This window comes from Ptychodera flava, chromosome 18 (genome assembly GCF_041260155.1).
Source record: "Ptychodera flava strain L36383 chromosome 18, AS_Pfla_20210202, whole genome shotgun sequence".
In the NCBI taxonomy this organism is placed as follows: domain Eukaryota; kingdom Metazoa; phylum Hemichordata; class Enteropneusta; family Ptychoderidae; genus Ptychodera; species Ptychodera flava.
The window spans coordinates 32,905,412-32,928,030 of record NC_091945.1 but is presented as its reverse complement, the minus strand read 5'-3'; the positions used below and the strand labels follow the sequence as shown (position 1 = coordinate 32,928,030).

The 22,619-nt window shown below is 38.8% G+C and overlaps 3 protein-coding genes across 4 annotated transcripts in view; 1 reads left to right on the top strand and 2 right to left on the bottom strand.

Moving 5' to 3' along the window:
• Positions 1–2,496, bottom strand: part of LOC139117431 (probable leucine--tRNA ligase, mitochondrial) — a 40,135-nt gene extending 37,639 nt beyond the window's left edge. The window contains exon 1 of one of the 2 annotated variants that reach the window (XM_070680541.1): positions 2,400–2,496. The gene's annotated coding sequence lies outside the window, so the exon portion shown is untranslated. The remainder of the gene's footprint in view (positions 1–2,399) is intronic. The other variant, XM_070680542.1, reaches the window with a different exon arrangement.
• Positions 2,497–2,715: 219 nt separating this feature from the next.
• LOC139117433 (large ribosomal subunit protein eL13-like) lies at positions 2,716–8,624 on the top strand. The gene is made up of 4 exons (XM_070680545.1): positions 2,716–2,748; positions 4,382–4,631; positions 7,619–7,792; positions 8,351–8,624. Exons 2-4 carry the CDS (start codon positions 4,386–4,388, stop codon positions 8,567–8,569), a joined length of 639 nt encoding a protein of 212 aa, XP_070536646.1. The 5' UTR covers positions 2,716–2,748; positions 4,382–4,385; the 3' UTR covers positions 8,570–8,624.
• Positions 8,625–11,266: 2,642 nt separating this feature from the next.
• Positions 11,267–21,359, bottom strand: LOC139117432 (aquaporin-11-like). The gene is made up of 3 exons (XM_070680544.1): positions 20,542–21,359; positions 13,639–14,985; positions 11,267–13,066 (listed from the first exon to the last, which is right to left on the bottom strand). The coding sequence occupies exons 1-2, from the start codon at positions 21,131–21,133 to the stop codon at positions 14,804–14,806; spliced, it is 774 nt and encodes a 257-aa protein (XP_070536645.1). The 5' UTR covers positions 21,134–21,359; the 3' UTR covers positions 11,267–13,066; positions 13,639–14,803.
• Between the last annotated feature and the right edge of the window lie 1,260 nt (positions 21,360–22,619).

The window sequence follows — 22,619 nt, the reverse complement described above, 5'->3', positions numbered from 1 at the left end:
AATTGTGAACTTTTGAATATTGACGTACTCAATGTGCTATATGCTGGAGGGCAAAAGTTCAAATTCAAGCAGACGACTCATGGATAAATGGTTGAAAATACATGTTCTTATTGCTGAGGTAGTTAACTGGAGTAGACAATGACTCATAGATACAGTCAGTGATAAAGCAGATACAGGTTCAAAAACTAATATATTTCATTATTTTGCGAACTAATTCAGTGATGCCAAGTGGTGTTGTAATAAACTGACAAAAATGCCTATGGATTGGCTAACAGTGGTTCTGTGATGATGACCCCTGACCTGAACATAATAAATATGCCATAGCACTACCAGAGTATTAGCAGCTAGAAAACAGCATGACTGCTTTTCCTGCATGCAGCCTCCACAGAAAAAGTGTATTTAGAGAATATGTACAAAAAAGTGACCTGGAAACCACAGAGATTGTTTTGACTGTATTTTTTTTAATATGCTTGTGTATTTGATTTTGAAAATTACATGTACCTGTCATTTTTAGGCAACACATTTGACATAATTGTTTTACTAAAACAAGGATTTCAGAACATACGTATCTCTAGTGAACTCAGTAGTTATGCTAGCAGCAAACTGACTATGCATGTACAGGTTCAATGCACTATGCGAGAAACTAAATACGTTCCCAACTAAATTCATGGATGCTGCCATGTTTTTAAGTGCTTGTAAAGAAACAAATATGAAACATTCAAGTATTAATTTTTTTAAAACTTGCCATTGATAAAATATGTTGCTGTCATTAGCCAGTAAATAATATTTTCAACCTCCTCATTGATACAAGATATCGTTACCATTATGCCATAAAAATAGAAAAAAGACACAAAACTCTAATGTACATGAATGACAACATGCCACGAATGCTGTGATTGAACTGATTTGCAGACAACAGAAGAGCGCCCTCTGTGTCAATAACTAGATGTAAAAATCGCCAGTTTTTTAGATTTAAAGTTTTCAGCCTGCAATTGGAAGTTGGGCAGTAATTCCTTTGGCAACAAAAATGATGATACAAAACATCCCTGATTGAACATAATGGGTTGCTATAATTGTAAATGCAAAATGCAATTTACAAAAATTGCTATTTATGTCCCACGTTTTGCCATACTACCGGTGAACAGAAAATGTATACCTGCCCAAGTCTGACAAAGTGTGTGTGATTGGCACACCAGTGGGTGACAAAATAAACTGGGTGTTTGAATTTTATGTTTACGCAATGCGCAGTGGTCCTACTAATGTATATAGCATGTGAAAGTTAATGCTATTTGAATCTTTCTCATTACTTATCATGAATCATTACTATTATTGCGTCGACTTTGATGGAAATAAAACTGCTAATCTTAACCTCTGACGCAACACCTAGGGCTGAGCCCTATGATATCAACAGAAATATTACAAGTGATCAGTTATATAATATTGTCAAAAGGCTTTAATTTTTAGAAATATTTTGTCATGCAACGAGGACACAATAGTACTGTAATTAGTAAACTGTTAATTATTCAATGGGATTTAATTTTGCTATTTTCACTGAAAGGTAAATTTGTCATTTGTTTTGCTGGCATAATCAGTGAATTTGAAATTGAAATTCCAGTTAAAATTGATTTCAAAGTACCTTTCCTGGTTGGTGGTGATTAATACTGAGCTGAGTGAATAATCGATTCCTTTGCGACGCCTATCACTTTGTGAACGCTGCAACAACTGCAAGCTCTAATCATGGAGGTAGTCGGTATGCTACCTCCCTGCTCAAATATTATTATAAATGTACACAAACGAAGCAAACATCAATGCACGTCGCTACTGCCAGTACTGAAACCAAAACTCACCGACCGCCTCACCGTCGCACTGCAATTTTGCAGCTACAATGCATGTTAAATTGAAATCATAGACATATCTATGTTCAATCAATGACTTATAAAAATAAAAATCTTGAGATACTATTCTTGTTATTGATAAGTTGTTGTGAAGATCCGACCCACAGCCTTACATAAGGTCGGACTACAGATCGCAGAAAGTTATCCTGTATCTGTCCATTCGAGCTCCGTCCACCCCTCACCCGGCCCGGCCCCGTGTTGATCCAGTCCCCAACACAGTCATCTGTGATCGGTATTCCGCTCGGCGTCTATGCCCACATAGACGTGTGTACATTCTCAGGCATATGTACACATGTCTGTGGAGGCATAGAATTAGACGCCGAGTGGAATAGACCGATCACAGGTGACTGTGTCCCCACCAAATGATTGCTGACTGCTGTGCACAATTTATCACAAAATATTGGTTTGCAATTGCTTCCACAAAATTCCTCGACTGAACCTCTTGTAGTAGTATCGACCTGATGATAGTAGTATCGACCTGATGATTTGCGAATAATCACTCACCTACTTTGTCAGGCTTCATATAGCTGCTGTAAAATGTCCAGAACCATGCTGGCCACTGTATTCAGCCATGTTGTGATTAATACACGGTAACTTGGGGGATCTCAACTAAAAATACGGTCCCCTGGAAGGTCTTGTTCTCATGTCGATACAACAAGGTTTTGAAAAATGTGAATAAAAATATGCTAAAATTCTTTCTCTTTCTGTAAGCTGCCAAAGCTTCATGTTCTCTACACGAAACATAGACGATAGAAAGGAGACAACTTAATTTCTGTTTATTTAATGGAATCGCACACATTTTACCCATCAGCCTTTGCTATCACCCTTTCCGCGACGGCCATTTTGAGAAAAGGTAATAAGTGTGGGTTTTCAAATTAAATCCACGACAGACCAAGGGCATCCTGGATTTATTAAAAGTCTCGATCGTGAAATAATACGCGGTAACATATTCTGTTTCAAAATGAATGCATATTTGTCCAGATTTTTCATGAGAATGTTGAAAAACACCCTCGGAAAGTCGAGACAACATCAGGGCTGGTGATGTTGATACAATCACAACATACTGCCTCCGTAGGCTCCGTCCTGAATCGAAGCCTTTTAAAATGATTTTCATTCTCATGCCAATTCTTCGCCTTAAGCCATGGCAAGCCGTGACCTATAGCGTCAAGTTATGTTCAATCTAATGACAAAAACCCCGTCCCTTGCACTACTGTAACATAATTCGTTCACTATATTATACTGCTGTCGATGTTGGGTCGTCACTGAACACGTTGATGCCGTACAGACCAATCCACGTTCTTATTTCCGGAGTATCAATAATATTTTACTACCGTCAAAGTATTCCATTGCATGTAGGAATGGCCTTGACTGTTGTCAGTTCACCAATTGTATAATCTTTATGCATTTCGCAATCAACACCATCGGAACGTGATGATCGTGAACTGCCACAATTTGTAAACAAGGGTAGAGCAACAAGGCACACTAGACCAAAATGGGGATATTCATTCTCAAATATGTTCATGAAAGGGTTGGTTTATCATCGTTCTGAAAAATTCACCAATGCATTTTGTTTGCATATTTTCACATTTATTCAATAAGAGTGATGTCTTCTGTAGAAAGGACATACAGCAAATTGTCACCTGCACACATACTTTCAGACGTGTGGATCAACTTCATTTGTACTTTTGAATGTCAAAGTCATGTTCCAGAATTCTATCATTAACACTTTTAAATTGTTACACATCAGATTTTTCCGATTGGGAGAATTCTTCGCATAAGACAAAGACTGTAATTGAGATAGTTGTATCAAAATACATGTAATATTTCTAGTTCTACCGATTGGGAGAAAATGTCCCCTTTGGTGTTGTATGCCTTGCTATATAGCGCACATGTCAACGTTGTGTCATATCAGAGAATATTATGTAGAAAATTTGTTGCAAGGTTTCTGTAAATACAGAAAAAGTAAAACATGCATTGTCTATACAAACTATCAAATACATCTATAAAATTCTTATCTTTATGTAAATACGAATATGTTGGAGATTGGCTCAGATCGAGCTGACTACTGCACTGAATGTAATCAAGTGTAAATGGCAATGGGAGAAAATGACATTGAATATTATAGATTGTTTTATATTCTTTAATAAATGGATTATAAACAACTTTCTGCATCTATGACATGCAAAGTCACTCATGTAAGTCAGTAAAGCAACACCATTATAGATTTATGAATAAAAAGTTGAGTTCAGTCAGTTATATTTGAGGAAAAAAATTAGTACCAGCGGTAATTGTAACATTTATGTAATAAAAGTTTGGTGAATGTATTTAAATGGCAAATGCCTCATAATAAGCTGAAAAGTGTTTTAATGGTAGTTTGGTATAGATTTTTATCAAAACAACCTTTGAAGGAAATTACCTTGAAATCATTACCACTCTAGCTGTGTTTGTAATTCCATATTCATGAAAAGTGTATCTCTGTTTTGTAGCACCATGGCCAAGCTTCGCAACAATGTGATACCAAATGCCCACTTCCACAAAGATTGGCAGAGAAGGGTCAAAACATGGTTCAACCAACCAATGAGAAAGATTCGCCGCAGGAAGAACCGGCTGAAGAAGGCTCGTAGAATTGCACCTCGCCCAGTTGGTGGCCCACTTCGTCCTATTGTTAGGTGTCCAACATTCAAATACCACACTAAAATCAGGAGTGGACGTGGTTTCTCATTGGAGGAATTGAAGGTATGTACTGCAAATCATTGATTGCCAGGGTTACAAAGAGCACAACGTAGGGCTTTCCTTTTTAACCCACTCACTACTATTTGATGCAACTCCTGTCTTTCTGTGAAAAAGTTGGCGCGCAATAGAGGAATTTTGGTGAAGAGCATTAATGCATAACATAGTGAAAGTTGTATAGTCAACCTTTTGAATTTGCACTACTTTCATTGTCTGCTGCAGACCAATGCAGGGGAGTATATGTAAGATTCTCTATGTTAAAGAGAAGTAGCATGTCCCTTGCCCTTTTGGGCGAAGACATCCCATATCTTGCGGCAGTTTTCTGTTAGCTCTTTGGCAAACTTTGTCGTCCGTCAAAGATAGTATAGAATGTAGTATTACCCAGTACTTGTAGCCCATGCAATTCTTTTCTATCAAATGATGTCATATCTAGACGTGTTTATTCAAATTCCAGCTGATGAGTATTAAACCTGAACATACCGTGTACACTGCACTGTGCAGACCACAACGTTGCTTTGCTCGTCACTTGGTAACAACAATATCGTTGGCCACATGCTCAACTCAGGTGATTGATATCAAGCTATTGGCCCATAGTTGTGTCTTCATGCATAGATAATTTTAGACATGACAATGTGATGCAAACCTGCATAGATCTGTTTACATTGCTTTGAATCGCATGAATGTATAAGGTGATAGTGTGTAGCTGCCATTTTACCTTATTACTGCAATTCCCTCATCCCTCATTGATGAAGAGAGAATACTGAGTATCGAAATTATCCAAAAAAATGTTATGAAACGGCAAGTTGTCAGTCACCCTGCAAAAGTTGTCAAATTAATGTGTGATGTGCGCCCATTCTGACAACAACCCATATTATTACTTTACCAGAAAGGTGCTCTAACATATCTCTGTGTTCGCGCTGCCCATTCGCCACGTTCGCAAATGCGAATTGAAATCAGCAGTGGCGAAGAAAAATCGATCCTAATTCGCCACAGTGGCGAGAGTGATTTTTGTTGAAAAAATTCCAAAAAATAAGCAAAAACGTGGGGTTTTTTAGTCTTTTGTTGATCTGCGCTTCTCTTTCGGCGATTCGCGAAAAAACTAAATCTACTTCCGTATTGTTCTCTCCGACGTACGCAATTGCAATCGAGCCAAGTCTCGCGAGAGATTTGACGTCAATTTGTATAGTGTACAGCATGCATATATCGCGAGAATTGAAAATGCAGGCAGACGCAATAGAGCCCTAGTCTGGCGATAAATTTGACGTCATGTTTGTCTAGTGTACAGCCAGCAAAGCGAACACTCGCAAGAATTGAAACTTTTGTTACAGCAGACACACGCATTTTAATCGTGGTCACAACGTTCGGTGTTGAAATTTATTTGCATCGTGGTCTAGACGTTCCGTGTTGCGCATTTTAATCGAGGTCTTATTTTAATAGAGGTCGATTTGCATCGCGGTCCTCATGGTCCCGCATTGATGTTCATTAAAATCGCCATCCCAACGACGCATTCCGTGTTATTGTTGATTTGCATCGCGGTCTCGATATTCCGTGTTGTTGTTCATTAGAGAGGTTATAATCTAATTACTGGTACGTCTGAAGGCACACAGTGGCGTACGCGTATCCATGCTCAGTTGTGATTTTTTGGTCGATTTTGCAGTATTTTTTTTTGACAAACTTACGAAAGTCGTCTAAGTTTTAAGAAACAATTAATTTCTCTACGCGAGGACTATTCAAGCTCATTGTATCCTCGCATTAAATTTACCGATTTTCTGTAATACAGTTATTTATGTGGTTTAGGGAAATCTTTGTGACAGCTTCAGGTAAAAAGTTGAATTAGACGACAACATTTCATTTATGTCAGGAAATCATAGCACGTACGTCTTGTACACGTGAACTCTACGGAATTTTCTGATATCAAAGATGTTTGATACTCATACTTAACGATATTTCCTGTCTAAATTCCCGCAAATCACCAAGAAAATCTAAAAATTACCGCACGTAATTAAGACTACGTGTAGAAGTGTCGTTTGATGACGTTCCGAACGTCTGTGCCACATGTACGCGACGTCTTGTATGACGTGACAAAGACGCTACGTGTACTGATGGAACGTAATTCCGTGTAACCAAACTTCTATTTTAATCGCAGTCCGAACGTTAAGTGTTGCTGTCATGCTGTTGATTTGCATCGCGGTCCTAACCTTCCGTGTTGCAGTTCATTTTAATCGTGGTCTCAACGTTGCGTGTTGCTGTCGATTTGCATCGCGGTCCAGAATCAAGCAATTTCGAGTGTTAAAATGAAGACAATTGGATACAAGGTTGATGTGTTGATAGTTTATTCTTGTGCATGCAACCGACATTGGAGATTATAGCATTATAGAATGCTTTGTTTTCGTAAAGATGTGTGGCTAATAAAATTTGTCTGTGGCTAATAAAATTTGAAACTATTCGCCACAGTGGCTAACAGCTTTCCAAACCCAGCGCTAACACAGGATCTCTAAATCTTGTTTGCTCAATAAAGTGTACCTGTAAGCTCTGTTTTATACACCTACTGCCGTACCTATGGGAGTTTGACCGTCCAATAACTTTCCGTATTTTGTATAGTACGCGGAGTCCCGAATACGGGAGACGCGAGACGTGCCTGTTTGGGGTTTGTAGCAATTTTATTTCAATAATCGCGCACGTTCCACTCATATCGCGCGTGCCGCATCCCTCAAAATTTACCATAGAATTAGTTTATACGGACGATTAATGGAGGGAGGTGTATAATAATAGGGTTATACACAAAATACGGCCCTGTATGGACTCGGGCTCAGTGAGTGACGTATTGGACTCGCCTTCGGCTCGTCCAATACGTCACTCACTGAGCCCTCGTCCATACAGGGCCGTATTTTGTGAATAACCCTGTAAGCTCTGATATAGAGCCATTGCAACACTTAAGTCCTGAATTAGCATCAATTTTCACGTCATAGTAACATGTCCATGATTTATTCTAGGCTGCTGGAATCTACAAGAAGTATGCACCAACGATTGGTATTGCAGTGGATCACAGGAGAAGGAACAAATCAACAGAATCTCTTCAAGCTAATGTGCAAAGATTGAAGGAATACCGTTCCAAATTGATCCTCTTCCCCAAGAGGCCTGGCAAACCAAGAAAGGAGGACAGCAAGGTAAGATGTATTTGCATTACACAGGACGGTATTCTCCACAGCTTGGACAACCAGAGGGGTAACCAATTTACATAACATATAATTTGCATAATGCACAATATATTTGTATTATAAGTAAATTTGATGCACATTCATGTTTTACCAGTTTTGTGGCTTTCCAACCAGTGCAAGACTTTGCAAAAGAAACTCTGGTTGCGTCCATATCTTTATATGAAGATGCTTCGGCCATGGTCACCAGTTTTGGTACAGCCACCATGTTAAAATTGTAGATATGTTTTGCATGGCAACAGACCTGTCATTGTCCCATGAGTACAGCTGCAGATTGCAGATTGCCAAATCCATACACCTGCCCCCTAACTTGTTCATAAACTCCTGTGGTCGAAGTGGCCAGCTCCTACTTCCCAGTAGCCCATTTATAATACCAATTTAAATTTTCATGACTTTCTGTAGTTAGAGATAAAATTCCTGAGAATCATGTTTATGTAAATCTCACTAGCTTCCTTAATTTCCCATGTACAAAGACATTTGATGTTCATATTTTTCTTGTAATTAACCCAGGAGGAGGAAGTGAAAATGGCCACACAGCTTTCTGGTAAAGTCATGCCAATCCAGAAGGTTCACAAGAAAGAGAAGGCCCGTGCGATCACTGATGAAGAGAGGAAACACAGTGTATTCCAGGCTATCCGTATGGCTCGTGCCAATGCCAGGTTGAGTGGTATCAGAGCCAAGAGAGCCAAGGAAGCCGCAGAAGCTGCTGCTATGACAAAGAAAAAGTAAATTTGTGACACCAACATGTACAAATAAATGAAAAGCCCAGCCTTTTTTGCACTGATGTCATCTCTCAAGTTGCTTTCTTTGTGTGTATGTGACTGTGTGAATGAAGAAAGGAAGATTGCGATTGCTGAGTTCCCTTTTGTCGAGGTGATGATCTCTCCAAAGCTATCTCAGCTTCAGCTTAAAGCAGTTCACTGTGACATAATGGTAAATGTGTGCTTTGGTATATTTCAAAATATACATCCATGTTCCGACTATTTGACAGGCATCCAGCACATGGCTTGTAAAATCAAATGGAACAAGAGAGAGAGTTTGGCTACGTGCACATGGAAAATTCTCCTGGACCCCAAAGGCAAGATCTTTCCCAGGCCTGTGAAACGACATACTTTAAACTACTGAACCTGTCCAATGTGCACTGTAATAACCACTCAGGAGAAACGACTGTGGTGTCACATCCTTCAGAAGTTTAAAGTTTTGATAAATGAACCAAAAAATGTACATGATTAAACTCTTTCAGCAACTTATTCTTCAGTCTCAAGCAAAATGGTCCATGTCCCAGTGGCCATGTCATTACTGAAAAAAGTTGTATTTCACTGGCAATCTTCAGGTTGGTGTCACTGCTCTTTTAAAACTTGCTAGTGTGAGGATGTAACCTCGATTCACCTTAGACACTGGTATAGCCTAGTATGGCGCCCTCTAGTGGCGAGATTGTTGAATACTTGGGGTACTTCCAATGCATGCAAAGATTTCCAGCTAATTAGTTCCAGAGACCAGCTCTGGAACTGTTAGTTTTTACTCACTTTCCTTCTTTCTTTCTTTCTCTATTTCCGGTATTACTACCATAGAACATGCTACACACAAATTTTACCTTAATTACCCAGAATGCAATGCGTCACGCTTATGACGTCATAGCTCAGCTCGGACGGGATTTACGGGCATTTCTCGTTTGTTTATTTATTTATTTTTTATTTTGGATTGCTCAACTATCGTATTGAGTTCAGCTATTAATAATTCTAGCTTTCTCTTGCTTTGTTTTTTGTTGCTTTTTGATTTTATTTTTCTCTAAATACTCGCCGTACGTGGCGCTATACTGTTTCGCCCGAATGCTCATGGTTGAATGAGATTAAAAATGGCGGCGGCATACGATCGCTTCGCTCGCATAGAGAGAGAAATGTAGGCTTTCCCTAAGTTTACAAGCGCGGCTGGGCACATCGTGTACCTAGGCGAGGTGGGTGTGCTCGAAAACGAAGATCAATGCAAAATTGGATTCAAAATCGGCTGTTTGGGCGGAGAAACTGCCCGCCGTATTTCTGAGGAGCCACCAGCGGTTTTTCCTATATCAGTCTGCGGGGCTGTGGTGGGAGGCCGTTTAACGCCGGTAACACACAGCCCTGCCATGCAGAGCTAGGCATTCATAGTGAACTGTCTGTCACCGCACCGGCATGCGTTGGCTGCACGTAAAAGCAACTCAACTTTCCAAGATCAAACGGTCAGTATCTTGTGAAAACAGCGACATAGCAATGAAAATTGTTTTAGTCTGTGCTTTTAATCAAATGAAAATGCATGTGGCCTCGGTTTTCAATTTCAACGGCCTAGGTCCGATGTTTCCTCTCGTCTGATCATCATCGTAAACTACGCGCCTCTTTACGGCAACAACTCAGCGCTACCCGTCAAGCGATTGATTTTTGCGTAGGTCAGCGGAGCTGTGCGTTGTCGCCCCCATATGTATCTGTTGCGTTTTTACCGTACATGTAGGCATTTGTAATCTGTGTACTGTAATTCCCCGGACTGCCTTGTATTGGTGTTTACTGCTATCAGCCCTAACTATAGGTACGTGCTTGAATATTAAATTCCAAAGCACTCTTTCATTCTGCACCTATCTTTGTCACACATTCTCTTGTTTCTTCCGCTGCTCTGGTCTCTGGAACTTCGCTTTTGCTTGCAAATGCTTTCTAGTTATCAGATGCATTATCATATGTTGAGCAAAAACAAATTCAAAATGTTCACTGATAAGTTATGGAGTAAAGATTTAATTGTAAAATGTAACATATACCAATTATAGATCGACGTGAAAATAATTTGGTTTTTTGACCAACAAACCACCACTGCCAATAACCCTGATATTATTATTAACGCCTTCTGATAATACCTTTGAAATCCTTAAATTATTAATATACATTTAGGAAGTGTGAAAATTTTGCCAACAGCCAGCCCGACTCAAGAACACAGTTGATGTACAGAATTTCAAACACCACAGAGTGGTCTATATTCAGTGTCAAAGGTGAACTGACCAAATTCTGCCATTGATGTAGAAAAACTCCCACTATGTATAACCTATGAATGATGACTGATAACAAAACTATTGGCAATTGGGTTTAGGTTAATTCTTGTAGTTTACAAAGGATCATGTTCTGAAAGTATCAGTAATTCAGGCCAAAATATGCCACATATTTGTGGCCAAAAAGGCAAGACAAATTTGCGTTCAGTCATCTTCGCTAGCCAAGGCCTGTTGTTCGGGCAGCTGGATGCTTCCCAAAATCAGAATCAATCGTAGTTAGTGGAAGACTCCTGTCTGGCTAACGAGCCGTGCGAGCGGACGATGGCGTTCAGTATACTATTTGCAGTGCATTCAGCACACTTCAAGTTTATGGGCGTGGGTAGACATGCATGCAGGTCAGTATAGTTACACATTTCACCAAGTAATGTTGAAAAAATTTATATTCAATTGAAAAAACTGGAAAGACATGGTAATTCAAAAATTACATCATTGTTTCAATTTAGAAAATAACTGAAAATGTTTGTAACATTCCTCAGGCAGAAATGAAGATATGAAAACATGGCATACTTTGAAAAAGGAAAACATTGACATTTCAGCTGCTTTGTCATAAATTTACATTGTACTACAAATGTGGGAAAAGGAAGCCAGATTTCCCTCCTTGCAGTAAAGACTTAAAATCTTTACAGCAAGTGCTGAAAGAAAAAATGGCAAAAGATTACATTCAATATAGTACTTTGATGTTCTTTCACACTAGATATCATTTCCTTGGGTTAGCTTTTACTCAGTTCAAAGTAAATCCTAACATGGCATCATAGGGTCATTGAGGTCAGCATTCAAGGAGTTGACCAAGAAGTTCGGCTTGAGTAAATACAAATTTTACCCAAAAAGGAAAAGAAAACAGCATGATGGGGTCAAGGCTAAGAGAAGGAAGTCAAGCACCTGATTGGAAATCAGCAAGAAATTCAAGATGTACTTCTTGAGAAGTTGAATAAAGAGTCACACATTTAAAAAAATGTTGATAAAGATTTAAAAGACAAGTTCAGTTTTGAATAGATAAATAGATTTGCCTTTGAAAAAAGATGTATAGCACCACAGTAAGATAAAAAGCAAGATTAAAAGGCAAACAGCTTTTCTCAGGAAATATTCTGTCTGAAAAGTTTGTAAAACTAAGAAATAAATCAAATATAGAATCTTTTTAATTGCAGTTACAAATTGACAAAAATCGTAAATTTCAAACAAAAATACTACATTCTGTAACAATCCAAAATGTGACATTTGTAAAACTTTAACCCCACATCTACCCTCTTATAATAAATTACTTTTCTGTAGCTAATTTCAACAAATCTTAGAGGTCCCCTGTTTTTACATTTGCTGAAAAGTATACTACACCAATCCCTAATTTCTTTAAGACTATAGAACATTTGAATTGAAATATTCGCTACCTTTAGTTTGTTGTCATACATAATGTCATGTGCCTTAAGAAATTGGTGAACACCATGGACACATGGCCAAAACCTAGTTTGGACTCCCTCGGTTGATTCCACAGCTTAAAGCAATACTGGAAAAATCTTCATTAATATCAAGGTTTTGATACTGTACTTATTTTGACAAAATATGTAAACAAGCTGAGAGAAGGAGATAACTACATCTGACTACAACAAAAATCGTCAAGAAAAACTAGCAGTTGCTCAAATTCTCATTTGACCTTTTGACCTGATTCCCCTGGCAGAGTTTTAACTTTGACCTCATGAAGGAAAATTGGGTCATGCCAATATTTTGAGGTGGAAGGGTAAAGGAGACTACACTGCTTTTACATAGAATGCTGACACTGATAAATGTGCTGCCATTTATCATACATCCGTGTCAGATGTGACAGATTTTGAATAAAAGCAGTGAGCTCTAAAATATTATTGAAGTGCTACTGACGGCTTGTGAGTGACCCTTTAAAATTTACAGGCTATGAAACAAGTAAGGTAGATACCCTTTAAATCTATCATCTGTGAAAATGTATGAATACATGTAGTATCCTACAATGTGAGTGGTAAATTATCTCAAACACCATGCATAAAATTAAATTTCACATTCTTGTGTGATCGTACAGAAATGTCAAAACCTGCTCTATTTGACATTGGCATTTATAGAAACAGCGAATTCTCTGTTTTTCAATGGCAATTTCTGTGAATGTGACTGCAGAACACCAACGTGGAATAATTTTTGTTTTACTCAATGATTAGAGATTGTGTCAATAGAGGTAAACATTAGGGGACGTTTCCATCTAAAAAACAATACATATTCAATGCACATTCACCCCTTGAAATAGGGGTTTCAAGGGGTATGGAGCTCCTAATTAAAGTTATTTGCCATCTCGTAAGCTGTTTGCAATATGTGATTAGAGATAGCGATTAAGGGAGTGTACAGGGAAGACATCTCTGCCTTACACACTTCACTCATACAGATAATCGTTCGCCTTGAACTTCTTTGAACATTGTACCCTAATTTTCACAGAATAGGAACTATAAATATACTACAAGATATATGTTGGTTCAAATTAATAAAAGTAGGAACAAATTCCGATGTCCTGAAATGATAATACTGTTGTAAAGGTTTACACGAGACTGAGTTTGTGCCGCTTCACTGTACAATACCTTGGCATAAAGTACCGGCCAAGCTATTGGTATCTGAAGTTGTTGACTAAGCGTTATGTAATGTCTGATTATATCTGATATAACTATTTAGATTGCATATTATCAGTACAGAAAGAGCCCAAAAAAGTGCACTGTTTTTAGATGCAAGCATCCCGTCATGGTAACATGATACACTGATATCACTCTGTACAAATGAACAGCACTTACATTGTGGTTAAAGGGTGGACCAGTAGATCTTGGGAGGGGTTTTAAAAAATTGAACAAAAATATGCTGACCAAATATTGCCAGAAATGTAGTTGAAGCCATGATGATTCTTGAAATGCGAATACTCACATGAAGGTCAGCCATGAAAAAAAGGGTAAATTTTGGGGAAACCAAACAATGCACAATCAAATTCTGCATCCTTTCTATCCCCTCCAAAAATCTAATGGTCCATCACATGGAGGTTGTAGGCTACATATTCCTCTGAGCAGCTTTAGACTAGTACATTCTTTGATAAAGTAAAATCAAGGGTTGCTGAGTAAAAGTTTTGAATAAATTCAATCTACCAACTTATGAAATGACTTCCATTCTCTATATGGAAAAAATGATTTTCTATTGTCATAAAAAGATGTTGGAAACTAAATGATGTCCACAGATATTTAATAAGTCCTCTTATTAGTTGTAAGCAACATTTTGGGGATCTCAACATCTATCCTCATGGTATCATTCCACTAGCCGTCTGCCTGTTGGCTCTAACCACAATCATACTATAAAATGAACTTGCTGCGGCAGTGAAAAGCTTTATAAAGTCAGTTGATTGCAAAGTTGCTTTAACCAAATTCAAACCCCTACTTGCCTATTTTTGATGCTCTGAACTAAAGCACAAGGCTGAAAATTTGACGCTGAGATTATCAATGCAGTGTGATAGTGTAATCCTGCGTCGTATGATCCAACATTATTCTGGTTTAGTTGAGGGGATGGGGAATTGAAAGAATGTCTCAATGATTTATGATGCATTCCTTCCGAGGATAGATTACCATGACAGGTATTGGGTCCACTATTCTACAGGCGTGAATCAAATTGTAAAGTGTACTGCCACACTTCATGTTGTCTGCAGACTTGACTTGACATTTTATGACAATGTCAGTTACACTTTAACTACTATATGTGACTAGCGCAATTGCCCTTTGTGAGTTTGATAAGATATCATCAGAGCATTTTGCCCGTGAAAACTTTATTTTCACAACGATTACAAGAAAGAACAAATTGTGAGTACTGTTGATAGAAAAAATCTGGATTGAAATACTGGGAAACAAATATTGATTTGTGTTTTAATCAATTTTCTTGCTCTTTTCTTCTCTTGATGATGGTGTCATGATCCATATGGCCACTACTGCCAAGAACGGTGCAAACCAGTACACCAACAGATGGTCAACCAATGCTTGGTTCTCACAGCTGTAGGTCAGAGATGTAGCCAGGGCTGGGTTGAACATCATGCCAGTCCATTCCAAACCTGTAACAGAATGGGTAAAACTTTTGGTCAAATGTTATCTCAAGGTGGAATGTGCATGGGGACAGAGAATCGGAATGTTTACAATTCTTTTCTGATCTATCACTTGTAGGGGTTAATTTTACAGCTCTTGGAGTAAGAAAAAAAACCACATCATCCTAGTTTTTACAAAATCGAAAATTTAATATTTTTCCCGTAGAGTTAACATAGGGATAGTGGCCATTTTGAATTTAAAATATTGGTACTTTGCACAGTGACTCCTGATTTTTTTTGTTGATTTGGTAAGAGTGTGGTTGAAAGTTCCACGAGTTTCAGCAAAAGTTTAAGTCTTTCAATTTCGAGGCGTAAACTACCTCAGTAAAACCGCTCCACTAAAAAGACCTCTTTGTGTAATTTTGCTGTTATTTGCATTTCATACACGGACTGACTCTCATCTTTGAACCTTTGGTGATATCCTTAACTTATCACATAACCTTTTGGTATGGTTCTTCAAATACGTAACACTTACAACTGGATATGTCCAACCTGCAGACTTAGGTCTAATCATGTTCACATGTGATGTAGTGGCGTTCAAAATTCATCTGTTCATGTCATATGTAACAGGCGTCTTTCAGCAACAAGTCAAGGAATAATAAAGTGAGCTAAAACGCAGACTCGATTTAATAATTTGACATTGACTTTCAGTTCTGGATTTCTCGTTTAGCAAGTCATGCAATCAGTAAATACATGAGTCCTGACACGGGATAATAATTTTTTATTTGAATCGGTCCAACAGCTTTATTAAATATCTTCATAGATATGTAAATTACCCATTGATGAGCAAACGTTTCAGCATATGGTATTGTTACATGCACCATCACCTACGATCGCTTGTCAATTCGCAATTATAGCAACGTCGAAATTTTATTCGAGAACTGTGAAACCACACACATGAATGGAAAGGTTAACCTTTGAAAATATGCAGGTTATGTAAGGAATATGTTGTAAATTAGGGCACTTTATCATAAGATCTAATTTTGTGGTATTAATTCCGACTAAATTACAAATGAGTCATCCTGCTTCCCTATTTAGGTAAGCGTTTTCACACCAATGCAACAGCCGACGTCAGAAATAGCTCGACGTTTTGGCAAGTCTAAGAAATGTCGGTAGAATCTCATTGTACGTTTGTAATCTCATTGTACGTTTTGAACCCATGCATACCGTAGTAAGAACCAATATAATCCAGGAAAAAATGTGCCATACCGCAACATTCTACTAAAAAATATAGTGAATGACATTCAGAACCAGACTATTGTAAATAAAAATATCACGTCGCGTTATTAAGACTTTTGACCCATACCCGTATAAATAATAGTTATTTCACAGTGTGTTTTAGGTAATATGTGCTAATAATGTTTATATTTAAATGTATGTTAATTGATTCCTACCCAATTGCTCTCTTAATCGATCAAAATGCAAACTATATACATAAAACGTGCATGAAATGAAAGCAAATATAAGCACGGAACAAATATAATTGTCCCCCAGTTGACCATACGCGTAACCTATTGACCGCAATAGCATACTTTCGCTTCTCAGTTCATTTACTTGTACTAACATTTCACCACATTAGTATTCATATTTATAAATATTTATGAATATGAAAACACCTGCCCTTGAAAGATTCTAATTACTAGAAATAGTTCGCTGGTGTAACAATAAAAACAATACACGTGACGTGGCTTTCCGAACCGCTCGTGCTATTTTTGCTATCGATGTTTTCAACGTACAGTTTAATGGGCATGGCGCTGTGTAGGTCGGCAATGAGAAATCTGATGGAAAAGGTCGAGGTATCATGACATAGATACATCATTCGACTACGAGCCGGATTCGTTAATTGGCCTCTGTCTGGTTATAGATTTTTTAAACTTTAAACTTTAAACTTTCATAATATCACAAGTTCTCCTTTAGGAAGTGATCTATTTCAAATTTACAATGTGACTTTCCCTGTCTCCCTGCGACTTGCTTGTGAAAACAAGTGCGGGGCTAGGTGTTTCTTTGCAACAAAGTAATTTTCAGGTCTCGACCGTCTACGTTTTCAGTAATTGACACAAATGCCAAAATGTGGTGGTTAGGGAGGCATTCGTTATTTACGGGGAGGGGGGGGGTGGTGGAAATCAGGGGGGGGTTGACTTTTACAAACCCGCTTTTTAGGGGGGGTCAAGTTTTACAATCAATGATTGAAGGGGGGGTCAAATTTTACAAAGGTTTGTATTGAGTTATGGAAAACAAAATTGACTTTGGAATTTCACCGAAATGTTGCTTGTGTAACCGATGTTTCGAGACGGCAGAATAATAACCGACCGAAGCTCAGCCAAATTTATTTCTCTAGCAGGGCCAACAAGTCCGAGACTGACGTTAACCTCTCTAGAGCAGCAACAGAGCATGTAGCCCTGAGTACAGGTCTGTGTGTTCCTGGCGTTATACGGCCTCCACCACAGCCCTGCAACGGTCTGTGGAGATAACTGGGGTCTCTGCAGCGAGATTCAAAATGGGGATCTCCATGGGTAAACAACTTGTCGATTTTGTTATGTTTCAGAAAATGAGCGTTTAGAGAAGTCAATCGCATCTTTTCTGGGATTGGTTAGGAGGTAAAGGTAGGCAGGGAAAAGTTTGCCCCAATAGAGCAGAATTTCGGCCAAAAAGACCCTTTAGTCTTCATTGCGGTCCAGATCCAGGCCGCAGAGACCTCAAGTCTGTTCAAAGACCATTGCAGGGCTTTGGTAGAGGCCATATAATGCTGGGAACACACGTGCACACACCTGTACGCAGGGCTACACAGCGTGGGCATGAAATGAGGAACCAACACACAGTCATATAATGTAACAAACAACTTCTGTATATTACTATATTGTGTCAAATATCGGGGTCTACATATAAAATAGTAAAACCGTACTTCAAAACTATAAATATTACTCCATGGTAACAGTAACCGTACTGATCGACCTCCCGACGGCAGGAGTCGAACACACTTTCAGAACAAAACTCTGTTCAAACCCTTTCTAAATGCTTAACAATTTCTATGGAAAACTTAACGTTACCGCAGAGGTACCTCAGACTTGACCACGCGGCTGGGAAACACAAATAGTTCACACGCGACTTTAACTAATGTTCGATGATGAGCACAATTGTAAGTCCCGTGTAATGTCTGCACATGAAAGTCGGCGACAACACACGCAATTCACTGCTAAGCAGCGTCCAGTTCAGCTACCACGGAAGCAGCCAGATCTTTTGTTTACTTCCGGTCGGGACATGCCGAACTAATCTGAAGTCTTCCTCTGCTAACTCCGCGCATCGACAAAAGTTCAGTGGAACGATCATAAATAATGTTCTCATGACAATCTCAGACATCTGACTGAACTCATAAACGGAATAAAGTTCCACAGTTAACACACAATTTGCTGCAGAAAGATCAGCTTTCAACTTGTGGTGATATTATCATCTTAGCGTGCCAGTGCGTATATTGCAAATATACGGCACGGCTTCACTTGTGTGAGCAATGTTCGTTCCATCGACTAAAGTAGAGGATGGCGTAGGGTTTAAATAAACAGTCCGATCCGCATAAAATTCGATCTCTGCCACTCACCAGTTTCTTTACATATCTGCTGACTTGAGTAAGACTCAAAATAGAGAAATATCTGATTTAAAAAGCACACGCTGACACTCAAACCTTCCAGTGCCAGTGCAGCATACAACGTAAAACACTCTCTGGAAAGTTCCCGTCTTGGACTCCCTAGGTATACAGTGATAACACACAAGAACTCCCAGGCAAAATAGAAAATACACAGGTCCTCCATACATAATCTATGAGAAGCTATGAATAATTTCTTTTAAATACAAAATTAGCTAAATCTGTGTATTTATAGACTCTTGATTATTGATATAATGTACTTGATAAGACTAGGGTAGTTACCAGTGCATGTGTGAGCAGAAATTTGATTTTGGAATTTCACCGAATTGTTAATTCACTATCTTGTCAGAGGAAACTATGAATAATTTTTTTCCATTACAAAACTAGTTAAATCTGTGTATTTATGTACGCTTGATTATTGATATTAATTTACTTGATTAGACTAGGGTGGTAACAAGTGGATGTTTGTGCAAGAAATTTGTTTTTAGAATGTCACCAAAATGTTGATTCACTATCTTGTCTATATGGAAACTATGAATAACTTTTTCCAATATAAAACTAGGCAAATCTGTGTATTTATGTATTCTTGATTATTGATATTAGTGTACTTAATTAGACTAGAGCGATTACAAGTTCATGTGTGTGCAAAAAATTTGATTTTGGCATTTCACCAAAAATGTTGATTCTCTAGTATGTGAGGAAACTTTTTCAGCCCGGGGCGCACAGGGTGCGAAGGGTTAATGAATCAAATCTGATGAATTTTTTTTTCATGGGAGGGGGGGGGGGGGGGGGGGGTCACATTTTACAATTGATGAATTGAGGGGGGGTCAATTTTAGAAATCTGATTTGGAGGGGGGGTCGCTTTTTACGTTTCATTTGTCGCTCAAATTCCCACCACACCCCCCCCTCCCCGTAAATAACGAATGCTCCCTTAGACGCGACGCGCTGGCAGAGACGACAACCTATAGTGTGTTCCAGATGAAGACTTCACCGGTGTTCACAGTTCGTACTTTGCTTTTTGTTCCTTGTACTATGGTGTGACTGGCAATCGTTCAGCATGGACTCTATACAATGGCTAGTATTCCGCCCAGGACGTCAAATTACTCAATGCCGAGGTCAATTTTACAAAACGTGGCTCTTCCTTCTTTGAGCTACCGGAAGGTTGTACTGTCATTTGTAGAAGACTTAGTTTCTCTACTGTCCATGGTTAGGGCGGTAATCGCAGTTTGAATGACATGAAGTCTTTAACCTGTGTGTCCTCAACTGACCTACTTGGAATTTAAATGGCTGAGAAACGTACATCTGACTTGTGATAACTGCATGCCTGGGCGACTTTATTTTGATGATCAACAGTTCTACAGAGACGAAAATAGAACCCTATATAGTGAAGCCGATGCTGGTATTTTTTTTATTCATGAAAATTCATATTTGTTTTTCATTATCCGAGTGGCCCATATGATAACAGTTGTCACGTCATCGTCATCCTTTGTTGAATAAAGGTGTAAAATTGTGCAATGCGGAATTGAAATTGTGAATCTACTCCTACAATTATTAACGTCGGGTCATCACATGGCGTGTGTTGCTGAAAACCACAGGCGCTTGTGGGCTGGGTAGTCTGCTTGATCGATCGATCATCTGCTCTATCTATCGATCGATTACTCGTTGTTCTGTCCTCCATCGCAACCGTGTATTTCATTTGCAGTGGAGGACAGAGCAACGAGTAATCGATCGATAGATTGATCAGATGATCGATAGATAGATCACGCAGACAACCACGCCTACGAACGCCTGTGCCGAAAATATTGCCGAATGAACTGGGGCATGGGGTTGAAAACAAATGGGGAAGTGTTTTCCAAAATATCCTTCGGCAGTTGCGTAATCAGACTTACCGATGACAACGATCGTGACCGACACCAACGATTCAATGTACATCGCATATCTGTCACCACCAAAGTGCACGTGGATTACTAGGGTACTGATTAAAGTTGCTAGCATCTCAGCCATCATACCGGGAAGGATGGAAACTTTGAGAGCTGACTGACAGGGTAGGGAAAGAAGTTCAGATCTCGCTAAGTGCGTCTCAGACATTGCCAAGGTCCAAAACTTCTTGACATACGTTGGAGCCATTAACCCACCGATAAGCTGACAAGCTATTTTGACGTGGCCGGCGAGCAGGCTGGTCCGACGGGCCAACATGTCCTCCCACACACAACAGACACTGGCTGAACCATCAAAAGTTAATGAGAACGACACAAACAGACAGAAGAGATAAAATGCATAGCCAATAATTCCATAGGCATCCATGATGATATCTCCTTCCAGTACTCCAGCTACTAGCTGGAAACAGGACAGCATTTCTGCCGCGTACACATGGTATTTAGCTGGAAGCACTCGTCGATAGAGAGCACGAAGAAAATAGACCAACACAGTTGTCAACGCCACGAAGACCACGCAAGCCGGACACGTCGGAAGGACCAACATACTGTCGCTGTCAGAACAAGTTCACAAGTTCGCGGAGAAGGTTCTCGATCACAAAAGTTGCATAGGCGTCAAGTAATGACACTGGGTAACCCTGTCAGTCGTACAAAATATTTGTACACTTCAATGTTCAGCCGAACGGTGGACAGTATTGTTTACTCTTCCAATGCCACAAATACCAGGTACCAGCTTTTGTATGTATGCAAATGATAGGGAATGACGTCGTACTCGCCCGGCATCTAATTTTACATTCCATTGTCGGTATTGAGTTACGGGTCATTGCACTGGAATCGGCATATAAACATTGGAGGGAAGGGATTTGGAAAACTTCTGTAACATTTATTAATGACCGAAACTTTCCTATCATGATGTCTCCATATCGAAATTGATTGAAAAAAAATGAGTATGTACGTATTCGACAGAATGTTAGAGTAAATGGATAAGGGTTGCTCTGTGGCGTGCGATGAATACGCTACCATAAGTAAACGCGCTAGGCCAGAGCAATTAAATTCTTTTATTTCGAAGAACTCAGACTTTTGAAATGTATGCGGCCGATAAGTAATTCAAAAACACACAGAGAAAATTTTACACAGGCAAGCTTATATTTACTCGATTGTTTCCATGTATTATGACTTAACAGTTGACGTTTCTACTATGATTATGAATGCCCATTTAAGAATCAAAGCAGAAACTTCTTTTTCACTTTTACATTTTACACTACAGTCAAAGGGTAATAAAGCGCTACCAATCTTAGCAAGAGTTGTAAGAAAATTAATAAATTTATGATTATGAATATTCTTGACAAACATTAAATACTTCTGTCATCATTGTACACTTACAAAAGTACTCTACTGCATTCGAATCTTGAATGATGATCAGTTTCCATACAAATTTACGTAGTTGTAGTACATTAATGAATTTATGATTACTAATATTCTTGATAAAAATCAATATTTTTGGTATTATTGTAAACTTACAAAAGTATCCTACAGCACTCCAATCCTAAATGATGATCAGTATTTATGCTAAATTAGATGTAACGCAGACCCTAAGAAATATGGTCAATTTAATTACACTGCAGCAGCATTGCTCAGTTGATGCGGGGCACAGTATGCTGCCTCGGCAGACTGTTTAGAGAGTCTGCCGAGGCAAATACTTGTTTTTTTTTTGTTTCTTGCCTTGTTCCAAATGCCGTGGACTTTGGCTTTTATCAGTCTATCGCTTATGTTTGGATTTCTTTTGTATGCGATGATCGGTTCTTGTGGAATAATCTCCTTCGGGCTTAGTGCTCCGTCCTGGTCTATGTGTTCCAGTTTTCGCACATTTCTGTTTTTTATAGCTTGTGTTCTTACATATATTTTTTGCTATTTTTTCGTTGGGAACACACGTGTGTTCTTTGTTTCTTCGTTTGTTCGCTTGTGTTGTAGTTGGGTAATTCGTGCGGCAAACTGTTTGCGATGTGACTAGAGATTTCCTGTTGTTTTTAGCC